Raw genomic sequence first — 18441 nt, 5'->3', positions numbered from 1 at the left:
GATGATTTAATTCAACTTAAGTCAGAATTCAAGTACTTAAGGGATAAATGATGTGTTTAACTCCTCCTGTTTCGATAGTCTCTCAAAAAATTAATGAAATTACCTGGATACACCGAGAGCAGAACAAAAAACAACACGTCTTTGTTAACTTGGCCCAGAATTTTCGTCCATTTTATAGTTTATTGCACAAAGTTCAGTGATAAAGACAACACTACGCCTTTACTTCCTTTCCATAGCACTTCTTCATGACGGGGATTAAATTCTTGTGTTAATGTGTTGTTACAGTTGATCATTCAAGATGGAGAGAGGACACATTTGGACCAAGCTTATATTGTAAGAGTGTTGGAGCTGGGAGGTGGTGTTACGTGCTGAGAGATAGTAGGGGGTGCTAGGAGGAGGTGAGAGCTGCTGGGATGTGCTGGGTGAAGGTTAGAATTGCAAGTAGGTGGTAAGAAATATTAGCATGTGGTGGGAGGTGCCAGTAGGAGACGGAGATGTTGGAATTTGGTGAAAAGTTGTAGAAGTTGATGGGATGTGCTGAGTAGTAGGAGTTGATGGTAGGTGGTGAGAAGTAGTTGGGAGTTGGTGGGAGATGCTGAGTAGTGGTAGTTGATGGGAGGTGGTGAGAAGTAGTAGGGAGTTGGTGGGAGGTGCTTAGGAATGGGAGTTGACCTAAGGTATGAAGAAGTAGTAAGAGGTGATGAGAAGTAGTGGGTGTTCGTGGGAGGTGGTAGAAGATGTAGTTGTCAAAAAGTTTCAGGTGGAGTGAGTTGCAGGAAGGAATGAGAATTGATGTGAGTTGCCTGGATGATAATGCAGTTACTGGTTGATACGCAGAGGACATGAAGTTGCTGTATGGTCTAGGAAGGGATGGAGCTACTGGGAAGTGATAGTAGGTAGTCGGGGATTCAGAATAGTTGTGACAGGTTGTGGTAAGTGATGCGGGATGTTTGAAAGTGCTAGATGATGATAACGCTAGTTGAAGGAGCACGTCATATGGAAGACATTAACATTAACCCTTTCAGAACGATATTGCCTTTTTTTCCATCCTTACTACATGAACTTCCAGAATTTAGGGAAGATCTCTTCAAATGAAAAGACTAATCCCTTCTGTTTGATTTCGTCTTTGATGTTTTATGCTGGCAATATGCGGAAGAGAGACGCGTGGAGCTGAAGAGGTTTGTGTCGTATTATTCCTCCATGTTTGTGTCATGTTGTCTCCCTGGCTGTCAACGTCTGATTTCCCGTGAGACAGGTGACAAGGCGATATCGCTTATCAGTTAATGTCTGCCGTTTACTGAAGACGATACACATTTCGGGGTACGGCGGAAGAAATATAGGTACAAAATCCACACCCCTCATCTCAGAGAGAGAGAGAGTTTTGTGTGTGTGTGTGTGTGTGTGTGTGTGTGTGTAGCGGGGACAAAAAAAAAAAAAAATGAGGAGAAAACAACATTATCAAAAGCAAGCCTGAGGAAATCAGATCACCGAGAGAGGTTCAGAGTGGCATCATGGAATGTGGGTAGTTTGAAGGGTAGAGAAGTGGTAGAGACTGTGAGTAGGTGGGTGGATGTTGGTTGTGTACAGGAAGTCAGGTATAGGCGGGAATCAGCCACAGTGATTACCGGGAGAGACTGTAGGTGTAAGCTATTTGGGCAGGGAAGTGAAGGCGATATGGTGGTGTGGGTGTGCTGGTTGAGGAAAGATGGATGGAATGTGTCATGAATGTAATGAAAATGAACGGAAGGATTATAGCAGTGAAAATATTGTTTGGTAAGCTCAGTATTTCAGTTACATCGGCTTGTGCTCCACAGGGTGGCTTGGATGATGTAGAAAAAGATAGATTCTGTAATGATACGTGTGGTAAGTGGTATGGGGGATGATGAGATTATAGCTTTGGGAAGAAACTTACATGGTCATGTGGGTGAAGCACTTGAAGGATATGAAGGGGTGCATGGAGGATGCGCATATGGTACGAGGAATGTGGAAGGGGAATGGATACTCGAATTTGGGGAGGCTGTGAACATGATTGTGAAACAGCATGCATTTAAGGAGAAGAGAGTAGGTAATTACATATGAGTTTAGGTGAAATAACGGGATTGGCTATTTCCTGGTCAGGAGGACTGATAGGAGGCTGGTGAGGGATGTGAAGGTTTTAGGGAGCGAAAAGTGAGTGCAGCAACACAGATTACTATTATGTGACTTGGTGCTTAAGCACTGGATGGTGAAGAAGAGGACCTATACACTTAGGAGGAAAATATGGAAGTTGAAGAAACAAACAGTAAGGGATGCCTCTTCATAACGAGATGAGTAGAATGATGGCTGAACAGGGAGCTGTTGACAGAAGTGTCAATGAACAGTACAGAGCTCTCATAATAATCTGAGAGTTACTGATTCAGTATATAGGTAGACAAGGAACCCTCCAAGACAAAAGGTAACATGATGGTGGGGTGAGGGTTTAGAAGACTCAGTTAAGGAGAAAAGGAGGCTTTTCTGGAAATGGAAAATGGGTGGTAATAGAAGGGATTACTTAGCTGTCAAGCGTAGGGCTAGAAAAGAGGTATACAGGACAAATTCTGAATCTCGTAGATTTTTACTGGATAACTTAAACAGCGTTGAAAGGAAGAATATGGTATTTAAGGTAGCAGATCAGAAGAAGACGGAAAACAAGGAGATCATGGGTGAGCAGTGTGTGAAGAAAGGTGATTGAAAGGTAGTGGTGGACATTGAGGATATTAAAAACGCCAGGAGAGACCATTATAACCGGTTGCTGAAGGAGGACTTTGACTGAAACAGGGAAGGTTTGGAGTCAGCGGATCCAGCGTTTGGCCCTTGGCCTTTGATTGATTGATTGACGCTGCTTCTGTGGGCAGAGCAATAGGCAGGATGCAGATGGAGAAGGCGGCGTGTGTGTCTAGAATCTCTAGATTGACTGCTGAAATGCTGAAGGCCTCAAAATACAGAAGTGGGTTTAGTTACTGATTTGATAAATGCGATTATATGTAAGTGTATTGTCCCGGATGACTGGCTGAAGAGTGTGATTGTATTACTGGGGGAAGGTTGGTGCCCCGGAAAGAGGAGATTATAGGGACATAAAACTTTTAGACCAAGTAATGAAGGTAATGGAGAGAGAATTGTAGAAGGTACTGTTTGATAAGGGAAAGAGTGAATATTGATGAGATGCAGTTCGGGTTTATGTCAGGCAAAGGGACCACTGATGCCATATTCATTGTTCGACAGCTTCAGGAAAGACATGTAGGAAGGAAAAGGGAACCGTACTTTGTTTTTGTTTATTTGGAGAAGGCCTTCGGTAAAGTCCCTGGGGAGGTGATGAAGTGGACAATGAGAAAGCTCGGGATCGAGGAGTGGCAGGTTAGAGTGATTAAGGCTGTGTCTGTGGTTGCGAGAACTCACATACATAGCCATAACCACTCTAACTAGTCACTCCACGATCCCAGACTTTTTTAGAGGATAATGTAAACACGAGATATGGTCATCCCAAATGTGATAAATTGTTAACAGAATCAATAGTACAGCCGTGTCCCCCAGACTAACATTTTTTGTATAGGCTTGCTATGATTAGGATATAAGTTCAGCCGAGGTGAAGTGAGGTCATGGTATGGCAGGACAAGTTAGGTCCCCCTGTGTTCTTTGTAGGCCACCCCACCTTGCTGCAGGTGTGTTTATAAGACCTTCACCCTCATGTCTCAGGGTCACTCTGAAGATGTAATATACCAAAGTATATACTTAGTCTCTTTATTGTCGATTCTCCTGTGATCAGTTTGCACATATATATATATATATATATATATATATATATATATATATATATATATATATATATATATATATATATATATACAGAGAGAGAGAGAGAGAGAGAGAGAGAGAGGTATTTATGTATATGTACTGTATATACAGAAAGAGAGAGAGAGAGAGAGAGAGAGAGAGAGAGAGCCTGACCATGATCAGCGTAAAAGTGTCTCAGGAGGGCAATAGCAATGAGTTATAGCGTATGAATGGGTGTCGGGAGAAATGAGAACAATGATATATATAAGTATAGTCGGCATCAATAGTTCTGTCGTTGCTCCTACTGTGGTACACATAGATTGTGAAAATTAGTCTGATGAACCTGCATCAACCGGCACTGAAAACACTGATCTGCGACCAATTAAGATAATCATTGTTAGTTGCTGCGGACTCACCAGACTGATTTGGAAAGACAACGGGGGGGGGGGGAGCTGAACAGGCGAAGGAACTTTTGATGCATAGTGGACAACTATCACATGTGTTACTGGGAAATGGGATGACGATGATGATGGGAAGAGGAAGCGAGGTTTTTGATGATGGGGAGAAGGAGGAGGAGGAAGAGAGGTTTGTGATGATGAGGAGGAAGAGAGGCTTTTGATAGTGACGATGAGGAGGAGGAAGAGAAGTTTGTGATGATGATGAGGAGGAGGAGGAAGAGAGGTTTGTGATGATGATGAGGAGGAGGGGGAAGAAAGGTTTGTGATGATGATGAGGAGGAGGGGGAAGAAAGGTTTGTGATGATGATGAGGAGGAGGAGGAGGAGGAGAAGAGAGGTTTGTGATGAAGATGTGGCATAAATGGTATCCTTCAGCACAATGACCTCTGTTATATTTTGCTTTTTGTTACTTCCAGACGATTTTTTTTTTCCAGCCCAGGAAATATTTATTTTAGTGTACGAATTATCAGCAGTCTCCACCAACCCGGCAGGACGATGACGTTTTCTTAATACTTGATCACCAGACGATTTTACTCAGTCTGGTGAATATCCTTCTATCTGTCTGTCTGTCATTCTGCCTGCCTGTCTGTCTCTGTTTATACATATTTCTTGTTTTACTCATGCTGTAATTTAGGCTTTTTAGTAGCGAAGGGGTCAAAGAAGGACATATCTAACCCATTCTCAATTGAAAAGCCTCTCCAGAGCTTAATGATATTGTAAAAAAAATAAATTAATACAAAAAAGTCATGGGATGGAAGATGTATTGATGAGAAAGATACATGACCGACCTGAAGGTGTATGTGAAGGAGTGAAGTATTGGAGGCGCGCTTGACGTCAGGGGGTGCTGAGAGAGAGAGAGAGAGAGAGAGAGAGAGAGAAACTAGCTGAACTTTGAGGCATTTGAGAGAGCTTGTGTGTGTGTGACCTGATATGCAAATAAGCGCTTCCCATGCATAACCTTTTCAAAAGCTAGCCTATATGTAAGACTCTCTCTCTTTCTCTCTCTTTCTCTGTTCTGTCTATCTATTGCCAGACCCCTCAGTCCCATATGGGGTGGTCACAAACAAATCGCCTCCACGTCGCCCTGTCCAATGCCACTTAACTGCCTTGCTCCCAGCTCACCCCCCCCCCCCCCCCATATACCTCTCCACACCATCTCTCCATCCTCGGCTTCCCCTTCCCTCTCCCCCCCTCCACCTCGCTCGCGTACACTCCTCGTTAGTCTCACGCTCTCCATCCTCTTCACATGGCCAAACCACCTCAGTGTATTTCTTCTAACGCTTCCTATCACATCCACAGCGCTCCTTCACTTCCTCATTTGTCAGTCTCTCTCCATGTAACTCCACATGCTCCTCTCAGATAACTGATTCCACTGCTCTCACTCTTGACTTGTGTCCTTCCAACAAGGTCGAGGCTTCACTTCCATACGTTAGAGTTGGTATCACAATACAGTCATGCAGTGACTTTTTTACTTCCATGCTCACTTCTCTGTTCCTTATCGCTGCTTTCAAAGAACCAGCAACCCCTCTCCCCTGTTGTACCCTTTCAAGCACTTCACCCTCTAAACTTCCATCCCTACTCGTCACACTACATGTTAATTATTCGTGAAGCCTCGAGGGGAGTGAGGCGAGGCGGGATAATTTACTTTGTCACTCACCTCACGCCTCACTGGAGAAAGAGAGAGAGAGAGGGGGAGGGAGGGAGGAGGGGGGCAAATGAGTGTGCTTTGGGAAGGGTGGATGTTTGTAAGAGGTAGGAATTGCTTGAGAGAGAGAGAGAGAGAGAGATGGAAGTGGGAAGGGAAAAATTAGTTTGCTTTGGGAAGGATGTTTGTATAGGGTTGGTATTGCCTGTGTGTGTGTGTGTGTGTGTGTGTGTGTGTTTGAGAGAGAGAGAGAGAGAGAGCAGTGGAAGAAAGAGTTACGACGATGCAGGAGCATGTAAATTGACAAGAAAATAGAGAGAGAGAGAGAGAGCGGTGGAGGAAAGAGTTACGACAATGCAGGAGAATATAAATTGACAAGAAAAGAAATGGGTGAGGACGGAAAGGAATAAAAGAAAAGCATGAAGAAGAAAACAAGAAAAGTGAGAGCGAAGGAGGAAGAGATAGAGAGAGAAATGAAAGTCACGGAGAAATATTTTTAAGTGAAGGGGAAAGGGAAGGAGGTGGAAGAAGGGTCAGAGAAAATGAAAGATAGGGAGAGAAATAAAGAGAAAGAACAGTATTGGATAGATAGTGTGGAAGTAAAGATAGATTGACGAAAAAATAGCACAGTCATTGAGTAAGGTAACGCAAGAGACGAAGAAATAAAGGAATGAAGTAGTAATGAAATAAAAAGTATGGATGAAGAGACAGGTTGGACAACGATTCAGATATAAAGGTAATGGAGAAGACAGAGTGAAGAATAAATGTAAGAAATTGTAAAGAAACGGGAAGGATGTAACAGAGAAATAATTATGTGAGGAGAGAAGCAGGAAGAACTGGAGCGGAGGGAGTGAGACTGTGTGAGACAGAAAATAGATTGGACAGGAAAAGATGCCAGGGGGGAAATGAGGAAGACGAGACAGAAGGGCGAAGAAGATGAATAGAAGCAAGAATTATATTACGATGACGTGTGTGTGTGTGTGTGTATGTATGTGTGTGTGTGTGTATGTATGTGTATGTGTGTGTGTGTGTGTGTGTGTGTGTGTGTGTGTGTGTGTAAAGTTAGGGCTTGGAGAGACGGAGATAAGATATTAAACTATACAGGAAAACATAACCAGGAAGAGAAAAGTGAGTGACGAAAGTGACATGGGAGGAAGAAGAGGAAATACTTTACGATGGCGAAGGTGGAGGACTATTGAGAAAACTTGATAAATGAAGGTGGCGAAGAAGCAGGGATATAAGAAACTGAAAAAAAAATATATGCCAAGGAGGGAAAGTTGAATTACGAGAAAGAAAGGCAACGAAAAAGAATGTGAAATAGCCGAAGGGGAAGGAATAATGAGGTAAGAGAATTAGGGAGCAGAATGAGCGCAAAGTGATTATACTGGAAACTAGACAAGAAGAAATGTCAAGAGGAAAAAAGTAAATGATGAGAAAGAAAGAGGAATAAGGGGAAGGGCGAGAAGAAATATTTTGTTAAGAAAGAAGGAAATGTTATTGGGAAAAAAAAGAGTTATGGGAGCAAGACTGAGCAGGAGAGGAGAAAATGCCTGAAAACGATACATGACAATAATATGAAAAGTGACTGATGAGAAAATAAAGGAAGAACGATGAAAAAATGCTTTCCTCCATATATTATTATTATTATTTTTTAATTCTTAGTACCTCCAAAAGAATTTATTGTACTTACACCTCCAGAGAGAGAGAGAGGTAAATCTAACTCGTCCAATCCAAAATATTTCCAGAGCATAAGAAAATCCTACGGCCATAGGAGTGATACAATTTAAAATACATGGGAATCAGTGGGTTAACGAAGGAGATGAGTGAAGGATATAGGTTAAATACTTGATGGAGACAGAATGTGAGAAGGGAAATGAGAAAATACACGTTGACAAAGACACCAAGAAGTGGAAGATGAGAAAGACAAAGAAAAGGAAGAACAAAGAGGAAATGTTTAATGAAGACGAGGGAAGAATGTACGATGAAGTAAATGAAGGAGAGAGAGAGAGATGTGGCAAGAGGAGACGGGGAGAGGGTAACACACACACACACACACACACACACACACACACACACACACACACACACACACACACACACACACACACACACACACACACACACACACACACACACACACACACACACACACACACACTGGTGAAATATTAGCGCACTGGAATAATTAATGGAGGTAATGGCGAGTGCTCTGAAGATAAACACAATATAATTATATCAGAGGAAAAACCATCGTGATATTGACGTCTGTAGATCGGTGATGTAATTAAGCTTTATTCCTACTATCACCAGACGATTTTATTCAGCGTCAGGGGAGGCTTTTCGATCTAGAGAAGGTACATACAGCCATCATAAACCCCTTCATTATATCTCCTTTACCCAGAATAAAATCGTCTGGTGGTGGCTTGTTAAAAATTAAAATACGGCATCGGACTGAATGGGCTGAAGTAAGCGACATACACGAATAACACCGTGACAAAAATAGAGGAGTAATTAAATTCTGAACCGCGCGGGAATCACTGACATAGAGTTATTTTCCACATCTGTCTAAGTTAATTATTGCACTCGAATCCCACTCCCTTTCAAAACAGAGAGAGAGTTACAGTGAAAAAATCCTAACGTGAGTAAAATGTTCTTTTATTTTCCTATGGGGAAAACCCGAGTTAGACCTTCATAGATCACATAGCCCCGCTAGGTGACAGGAGAACGTTACCTCTCCCAGCAGGGCACCTACCCGAGCGGGGCGCGAACTCTCGACCCTTTGGTCCCGAGTCAGGCTTTAATAATACGTGATCAGATTGAAGGTGTAAAAAAAAAAAAAAAAAAAAAAAAAAAAAGTGTAATTAGGTGATTATTGGAGATGGTTTTTAGGCCATTATATCCATTGGCATTTTTCTAGTTTATTATGAGTGCCTCCAGACAATTTAGCAAACTTTTGAAAAACCATTTTTAGTGAAGGGGTAACAACCGTCTCCCTTAACACCCCCGATATCTGAGTTCTTTCTGTGCATCAAATAAAATCGTCTGAAAAAAAAAAAAAATCGTCTGAAAGTAACATGAAAAAATCGTCTGAAAGTAACATGGGAAAAAAATCGTCTGAAAGTAACAAATGAGAAAATCATCTGAAAGTAACATGAATAGAAACAATCGTCTGAAAGTAACACGAATAGAAAATTGTCTGAAAATAACAGAAAAATAGCGTGAAGGTAAAACGAATAGAAAAAATCGTCTTAAAATCACATGAATGCAAAAAATCGTCTGAAATGTATGAGTAATACAAAAAAGTAACATGAATAGAAAAAATCGTCTAAAAAATGACATGAATAGAAAAATCGTCTGAAAGTAACGAATTGAAAAATCGTCAAAAAATAAAAAATCGTCTGTCACGAATAAAAAATTGTCTGAAAGTAAGATTAATATAAATCGTTTAAAAGTAATATGAACAAAAAAATCGTCTGAAAATCACTTGAATATAAAATAGTCTGAAAATAACGAAGAGAAAAATCGTCTGAAAGTAACATGAATACAGACAAAATGTTCACTAGACTGAAGGGGTCGTCCATGTACTGGGATAATGATTGTTCCATGATTTTCGTACCATCAGACGATTTTGCTTACCTTGAAATCTGGAACCGGGAAAGGTAGAAGTTGCCGGTATTAATTCCTTGACTGCTAAGGTGCTTTATTGAAACTGAATAAAATCATCTTTGTACAGCCACAGTGACGAATAAACCATGAAGAGGGTCGAGGTACAATTACATTTTTCTTTATTTTCTAGTTCCTTTAGCCCTTTACTACGATGAAGTGTATTCCGTTGTTTTTATTGTTTTTACCTGATCCCTTTCAGTCCGGGTACACATTTTTCTTCTTTATTCCTGCTACCACTACAAGATTTTATTGATCAGGGAAGACTTTTTGCAGTGAAGGTATTAGTGAAAGTTGTATCGAAGTCCTCCAAGCCGAAAAGCCAATCCTAAGAAGGTGAATGAACTCGTGCGGAGATGGCAAGAATAAAATGAATCCCAAGTCGCCAGATTGAAGGGGTTAAATGTAAAAAATCTGTGCTGGAAAACATAATTCATTGATGCCAAGGACGTCATATTTTTTACCATGTTCTTTTTTCGTTTTATATATTTTTTTTTATTACGGTAGACTTCGTACTGAGGGGAAGGGGGTTAGGCACAGGCTCTATTAACCCCTTCGCTACCGGGGACTCTCCAGAGGTGAGAGAAATCGTCCCGTACAAGCAGGAAAAACGATAGAATAGACATCAGGCCAGTAAAGGTGTTTAGGAATTAATAATAAAAAGTAGTTGTAACCCAATTTCTTCAGTAGTCCAAGGTGAGTAAAGTCGTCTGATAGATTTAAGAAAAGTGACAAAAAACGACATTACAATAAAGGAGTTAAAGGAATTAGTATATATAAAAAAATATAATTGCATCTCGACCCCCTCCATTGCTCATTCCTGCACAGGGGGAATTATCATGGCAGAATTATAATTATTTTTTAAGTCGTGAATCTCCAGGGGAATTCAGTGACATTCAATTAATTTCCCCCTTAGTATCTATTCATCATTACTCCATACCCTCGTCTCTCTCTCTCTCTCTCTCTCTCTCTCTCTCTCTCTCTCTCTCTCTCTCTCTCTCACACACACACACACACACACACACACACACACACACACACACACACACACACACACACACACACACACACACACACAAACGGGATGAAAAGAGCGTTGGCTATGAAATGTACGTTAAATACCAAGAATTTTATATTTCATTGAGAGAGAGAGAGAGACCTGAAAAACGAAAGATTATATGAATATTTAACGATGGAAAAGAGAAAGAAGTAATAATGAGTAAGAGAGAATATTTGTGTAGGATATGATTGCGGTGAAAGAGGGAGAAGAAAATGTACTCGTTGTGTATAAAAACATAGTATCCGTTTGCAAATGTGAAGCAAAAATAATGGAAAAAATATTGGAAAAAAATTATTACACTTCAGAACCGAGCAGAATTATTATTGCTTCAAGTAAAATATTAAAGTAAATGTTAATCACCACAGAATCGTGAACATAGCATAAGTGTGCGGTAGAAATGAAAAATGTGCTGGTAAAATATTAAGGCAAGTATATTTTAAGTGAATGAAGTAATGCGGTGATAATGTAATTACTTTAATGCAGCTCCCGCCATGGTCTTCGGAAAATGTTGCAGTGAAAGGAATATCCCGTGAATCAACATTAATTGCATCCATAGAGAGAGAGAGATGGACAGAACAATAAACATATATCGAGAGCAAATTGCAGCGAGAATTGGAGAGGAAGGAGGGAAGCCTAATGAAGGAGACGAAAGAGGAGTAGAACTGAGAGTGCAGAGGGAGGAAATTGTCAGGGAAGAAGTGCAGCTCAATAAGAACACGAACAACACAACAACATTGACAACAGTGATGATAATAATAATAATAATAATAATAATATTGTACTATAATCCTTATTCTCTTGATCGTCGTCGTTCTCATCATTTTTTTTTACCCCACCTACGTAATAATAATAATAATAATCGACGCCTGTTTAGTTGTGTAAGGGTGCCATATGGGGTGACATTAGATGCACATAGGTTCGAATCCCAAAGAGACGGCAGGTTTTTGAATCATGTGCCACTGAGGGGAGGAGGCCAGTCTCTCTCTCTCTCTCTCTCTCTCTCTCTCTCTCTCTCTGATCACCTAGCCTTGAGTTCATACGATTTGGGAGTCATGTGTTATTGGCTTTGTTTCGAAATGAAATTAATGATGATAGTGTTTACTTCATGGATTTAATGTGTGTGTGTGTGTGTGTGTGTGTGTGTGTGAGAGAGAGAGAGAGAGAGAGAGAGAGAGAGAGAGAGAATCGGTAGTAATTATGTGAGAGCTAAAAGTGTGAAAAGAGAACAAGAGAAATGTGATAACCATATGTAGAATGAACGAGATGGGAAAAAGACTGAAAAACATAAAAATAATGGGAAGGCAATACTGAAGGACGAGATTTGTAACTAAAGTGAAATGCAAAGAGCAATATTAGGTGGCAGAGAAAAGCGAGGAAGAGAGAAAATGGAGGAGGAGGAAGAAGGGAAAGAGGAAAGAAGTTGCGATAATAGTGGATGGACTGGTAGATGAATTGTCGAGCATTTGCAGTTGAAATTTGAATGCAAAAATTCTGACGAAGCTAAAGGGCAGATTTTGCAGCTACAAAACCTAACTCAAGGAAGCAAAGCAGACTGAAAATGTAGGAAGTAACCTGTAATTTTTAATCCATGTAAATAATTGTCAACCATCAGTGAAGGTGTGAAGGAATATTCTGTACACCTACATATTAAAACCAGCTTATACAGTGATGAAACGAAACTTACTGTGGCTAGGTAATCATAAAATCTGTATTAATAGTGCAGACCAAAGTGTCGATATGCTTGTAAATCTGGTCTGCCCCATCACCAAAGGACGTCTTTTTATTTCATGATTAGAATATACACCACCACCACATCGAAATTCTCTCTCTCTCTCTCTCTCTCTCTCTCTCTCTCTCTCTCTCTCTCTCTCTCTCTCTCTCTCTCTCTCTCTCTCTCTCTCTCTCAAGGCCCAGTAGTCCTCCTATATACCATACACCTCCACGTCACCACTTCGGCGCTAATCTCCACCGTCCATATTGAATACATGCTAGGACTGTCTCATACAGTACTGGTGTATTGGTATTAGGGGGGGTATTTTTACATGTCGGTGGGTCTTCTGGTAGATCAGTAAAGTCTGCTTTATTAAATTCAAATCCATAAACTGTTCCCTGCCCCAGCCGGGATTCGAATCAGTTAAATTGTTTTAGGGTGGTATAAATAAAATGAAAAAGGAATTATCGTCGTTAAGGGGTTTTAAAATTGGAGCGATAAAAAAGACCTTGAAGAAAATGCAGTGAATAAATTGTTTGTAATAATGGTGAAATGTGATTTGAGTGATAATATTCAGCCGAATTTGTTGAACCTTTCCTGTATGATGACGTTCTGTAACAGTCTTTGTCTGTCTGGGTCTATCTATCTGTCTGTCTGTCTATCCGTGTGTCTGTTTTGGTAGATACATACATACTTACATACAGTTAGATAAAGGTAGATGGATAGTGTGTGTGTGTGTGTGTGTGTGTGTGTGTGTGTGTGTGTGTGTGTGTGTGTGTGTGTGTGTGTGTGTGTACAGGGTGTCCAGGGGTGAAAAAAGCGTAACTGTGGGGAATGACAGATGGGAGAATTCTGACTAAAAAAATATCAACATAGGTCCAAATCTGAACCATTTCGGAACTACAATTACTTATGGGTGAGTTATGAGGGAGATCATTTCCGCCCATAAGGTCATCAGTAATTGTAGCTCCGTAACGACTGAAATTTGAACCCATGTTGATATATTGTGTTTTTAATTAGAATTCTCTCATCAGTCATTTCTCAAAGTTATGCCCTTTCCTCCCGGGACACACACACACACACACACACACACACACACACACACACACACACACACACACACACACACACACACACACACACACACACACACACACACACACACACACACACACACACACACACACACACACACACACACACACACACACACACACACACACACACACACACACACACACACACACACACACACACACACACACACACACACACACACACACACACACACACACACACACACACACACACACACACACACACACACACACACACACACACACACACACACACACACACACACACACACACACACACACACACACACACACACACACACACACACACACACACACACACACACACACACACACACACACACACACACACACACACACACACACACTCTTACTCAGCGTATGAAGGAACTCATTTTGGACTAGTTAATGAAGGCTGTATTTAACCCTTTTAGCTCGATAAGTATTTTAAGCCGAATAAAGTCGTCTCGAATGAAAAAGGAATAAAAGAAAAATAACGTCCTCACGGTGAACGGGTAAAGAGAATTAGATAGTGCGATAAAAATGTAATTGCTTTAACCCAGCGCCCGCCATGGCTCACGTCGCTGTCAGGAGAAATGCGGAAAAAGTCGTGGCTCTCCCAGGAATCACCAACATTAAATTTATTTCCCCATCAATATATATTAGTTATTGCACCCCGCCCTTCACTTTTCCCTCACCTTCCCCTCCTTCTCTCCGTACCTCCCACCTTTCAACGCCCTCCTTCGAACCATCCCCTCTCCCTCCCTCCCCCTCTTCCTCCCTTGCCCCTTTTTCGGTAACAGGGAGCAGGAGGTGGAAATGTATTTACGAGGAAATTGATATATAGCTCGGTCCTGCAGGTGACGTCATAAGGACCGATGCAGATGCCGAACCCTTTCATGTGACTTTTTTTTTTTTTTTTTTTTTTTTTTTTTTTATATATATATATACATGCTCTCTGTGACCAACTTCAGCGGGGTTGAGCGAAAATAGGAGAAAGCAGTCTCATTTACTTATGTTCACTTTCTTCGTATGTAATGTTCTGCACCAAAACAGTTTTAAACCGCAAATAATCAGGCCTCAGTGATTAACGGTTTGCTCCATTTGCTTCACCTCTTTGCCTGTTATAGATCATTGACAGCGGTTCATCCCCCCATCATCCACTTCATTCCAGTTTGCTGTCTTCCCTACGCGCCTCTCACCCTTCTGGATACTCAGAACTCATTGATTCATCATCTGTTTCACAAGACCCCTTCACCATTTCCGAGGCCTCATCATTCCTCTCGTTCCCTCTGTTTCTGACCTGTAGATCTGTCGTCTTTCATTATGCATTCTCTCTTTATGTCCATACCACTTAAACACTGATTTGTCCGTCCTTCATAATAGGTCTGCTTCCACACCCCTCCCTTACCATGCCCTTTCTCGATCTGCCAAACCATCTAACCCCCAACATAAGGGCCTTACGCACTTCATTTCCAAAGTTTTCGCTTTTTTTCGGTCTCTAACATTCAGGACTTCTTGCCTTGCTTCCGTACAGCACAGTCGGCCCCACTATTCCGTAATAACACATTCCAGTTTTCGCACCAGCAGACACATCTTTCCTTTCACACAGTTCCTATCATCCCTAATTCTTTTGCCCCTCACCTAACAGATGACTTATTTCAGGTTCTTATGTTTTATATGCTGCTGTCTCCACGCAAAGTATCCAGAGCACTTCACTTCCTCCATACCGTCCCCATTTATACTCTCATATCGTTGTGCTTTGTCGTTCATATACATCTCATAACCCTACACTTTCTCGCATTGACTGTTCACTTTTCATAGACTCTCCCACACTCAAATACTAATTGCTGAAGTGTACCCACTGATATATTCGTCTCTTTGTTGTTTCTTTCTTCAACATCTCATCACCTTACCCCTTCACTCATTGACTCGTGTTTACACCTCTTACAAACTCTTTCAGATTCAAGTACTAATTGCTTAAGTTTACCTACTGAATCTGCGACCAGTGCTGTATCATCTACAAATAACTTGTACACGTCTCAGTCTCCCTCTTTCCTTGCATACCTCGACTTTGCTCCTCCTCCTATTACCGTACATTTATCTCTTCCACCAGCCCTTCCATGAACAGCTTGAACAATCCTGACGACATAGCGTATTCAGGGTGTAACCTCAGGTATTACTCAAACCATTCTTCTCTTCACTCACGCCGTACTCTCTTGGTAAAAACCTTTCACTGTACTTGAAGTTTTTGCCAACCATCCCATATCCATACTAGCTGCAAGGTTTATTTATCACTCTAGTCATACACCACTCCAGGTCCGTAAAAGCTGTATACAGATTTCCCTTCCCTTTCTTTGTATATTTTTCACACAGTTCCCAAAACAAAAAATAATCCCATCCTTTCCTGCTGCTTTCCCTCACCCAATCTGTAAGGCTTTCTCTACCTTCTCTCTTTCCAGATAAATTCTCATTTACTTATCCGTTCGCTCTCCTTACTGCATTCTGTATGTTTCATGTTAACACTATTTGCTCCTTTCAAAACTGAGTCTTACACCCCTGGGAACTCCTCGATATATTGTCACAACCTCATTCAGTTGCTTTCCTTCAACTCACTGACCGTTCTCTTTGATATAGTATACCGTTCCACTCGAATTTCTCCCAAGCTCACACATTCACCTCTTACAGGTACTTTCAATACAGTGCCTTTTTCTATTGCATTAGTTCTTTTATCTCATTCCACCAGTTGTATTCAACAATATACCACACAATCATTCGTCGTCTGTCAATATCCTTGGGGTTTCATTCTCTGAGGACCTGTGATGGAAAGATCACATTACCTCTCATGCAATATCTGCTTCCAAGAGATTAGGTGTGCCAAGCTGGGCCCGTGCCTTCTCTACCTCCTCACAGTTGTTGACTTAGTACACTCAAGACCCTCAGTCACCCATGTATGGAGTAAAACCGACACGTATGAGGCGGGTCCCCACGTACAGCTTTTCTAAACAGGATGGAGTCAAGGGCCTTGCGTTTCATCAGCTCCGCTCCCCTTGCTCTCCTCAATATCTCCCTCTCTGCTATACTGTTGCATCTTTATCTCTTTACTGTAGCCACTTCAGTTATCGCTGCTGCCCTGAACTGTCTGCATGCATCCCTCCTCCATTATGGCGGGCGCGTATCACCCGTTTGGCAGAGCACTTTCGCCCTTTTTCTCTCCAGCGCCCTAATGCAAGAGTAAACGGATATTCCCAGTCCTTTATGTATGCAACAGATCAGATACGGAACTGTCATTCTGAGTGAGTATTTCTCTCCGCTTATGACCTCCAGTCATTTAAATGCAGTGGATCCAGGCGTCTCGAGGTGAACGAATCTCGAGTTTGGCTCCCCCCCTCTTTTTTTTTTTTTTTTTTTTTTTTTTTTTTTTTTTTTTTCGTCGAGAGAACAGCTGTGGGCTTGAAGTCCTTGGGTCCTTCATAGCATTAAAGAAAAAAAAAATGACGAAACTGGGCCACTCTCCCAACTTGAATATTGTGCCATAGTTGTATGGAAGTCGTACATGCTTTAATATGAGATAAGTGAATAGTTGGTTACTAGTCAAATCGATCCTCAAATCTGTCTGCACTTTATCATTAACGGAACTGAAAAGGGTTGGGGTACTATGTCAAGTGGAGGAGGAGGATCTGAAACATGAGCTTATTGCATGGCAGCATGAAGTTGCCCTCATCCGGTAGTCCATCCTCTTCCTTTCGGGGGATAGGGTGAGGTTGAAGGATTTTGTACAGCTGGGCAGTGTAGCTACCCAAGTATATCGGTGTCACCATTTGCAGGAATTCCTCCAACGCTAGAGGAAAGTAAGTGCGCTATACCCTCTCTCTTTCCCTCCACCGAAAATATCTCACCACACACGTCCCTAACACTCCTAAACACGGTGGGAAAAAGATACGATATTTTATTTTCGCTCAGTGCATGCGAATTTTTTTGCCAGTGAAAAACCCTGACAAACTAGGGGAGTGCATGTGAGGTGGAGGGGGAAATCGAGTGTGTGTGGAGTAGAGTGTTATCGGTATATGAGAGAGGGGAAGTGAGGCGGAGGAAGGGCAACCAAATGACAAATGACAGGACGACGTGGATGCATTTTTTCCTGTCACCCCTTACAGGATTAAGGCGTCTGGCTCTAGATAGATAGATAGATAAATAAACTCTACACAGGTGAGTCCAGATCTATGTAACTTTTGTGTGGTGGTACAACGTAGGTATTTTATTCTAGCAAACTCCTGACGATTTTTTGTACCCGCGAGAAACTGTACACAACGAAAGGGTTTTAAACAGAACCATTCTCAGCGGTGGTAGGACTTGAAGTGCTTTGGTCTTGCAAACTTCAGATGATCTTTATTTTATTGCAGAAAAATAAAGGTGGTTAAAGAATTAAAACTAATGTGAGAGAAAGCATACAAACGAATAGAAGAGAGATGGATGGACATAATGAGCAGATATAAAACAGACAGGGCAAACAGTTATATATGAAGAAGAGAAAGGGGAAAAATTACGGGAATGGAAAAATAATCTGAAAATTTCCGTGAAAAGGGAGAAAGAGAAAGAGAGGAGGTAATGAGGGTGGAAGGGGAGGGACATAAAAGAAAAAATAAGCAAGAGATTAGATGTCAGATATCATTAGAGGCAAATTTAGCAACGGAGCGTGTATATATAGAGAGAGACATAACTCCCCCTGATGAGAGAGAGAGAGAGAGAGAGAGAGAGAGAGAGAGAGAGAGAGAGAGAGAGAGAGTTTAAAATTGGGTAAAGATGGATGAGAGGAAGGGGGCGAGAGTGGACTGCAGAAAAGTGTGTGATTGGTATAAGAGACATGGAGGGGGAGTGAGTGGGAAGGGGAGAGAAGAGGGATAAGGAAGGGGAAGGGTAATGAGATACAGAGAATGAGGGAGAGGGGAAAGGGAGAGGGATATGGAAGAGGGGGTAGGGACGGAGTAAAGGGAAGTGGAGTTGGTTAGGGAGAGGAAT

General features: G+C 41.5%; 1 protein-coding gene across 1 annotated transcript in view; it reads left to right on the top strand.

Annotated features, from left to right (window-relative positions):
• LOC145393394 (uncharacterized) overlaps positions 1-18441 on the top strand; it is a 288197-nt gene that overhangs the window by 222763 nt on the left and 46993 nt on the right. The window contains exon 6 of the mRNA XM_080267489.1: positions 3691-3704. Coding sequence (XP_080123615.1) covers positions 3691-3704 — 14 coding nt within the window. The remainder of the gene's footprint in view (positions 1-3690; positions 3705-18441) is intronic.

This window comes from Coenobita brevimanus, chromosome 24 (genome assembly GCF_032717465.1).
Source record: "Coenobita brevimanus isolate Jiangsu-jjx chromosome 24, ASM3271746v2, whole genome shotgun sequence".
NCBI classification, from domain to species: Eukaryota; Metazoa; Arthropoda; class Malacostraca; order Decapoda; family Coenobitidae; genus Coenobita; species Coenobita brevimanus.
This window is presented reverse-complemented; position numbering and strand designations above follow the sequence as displayed.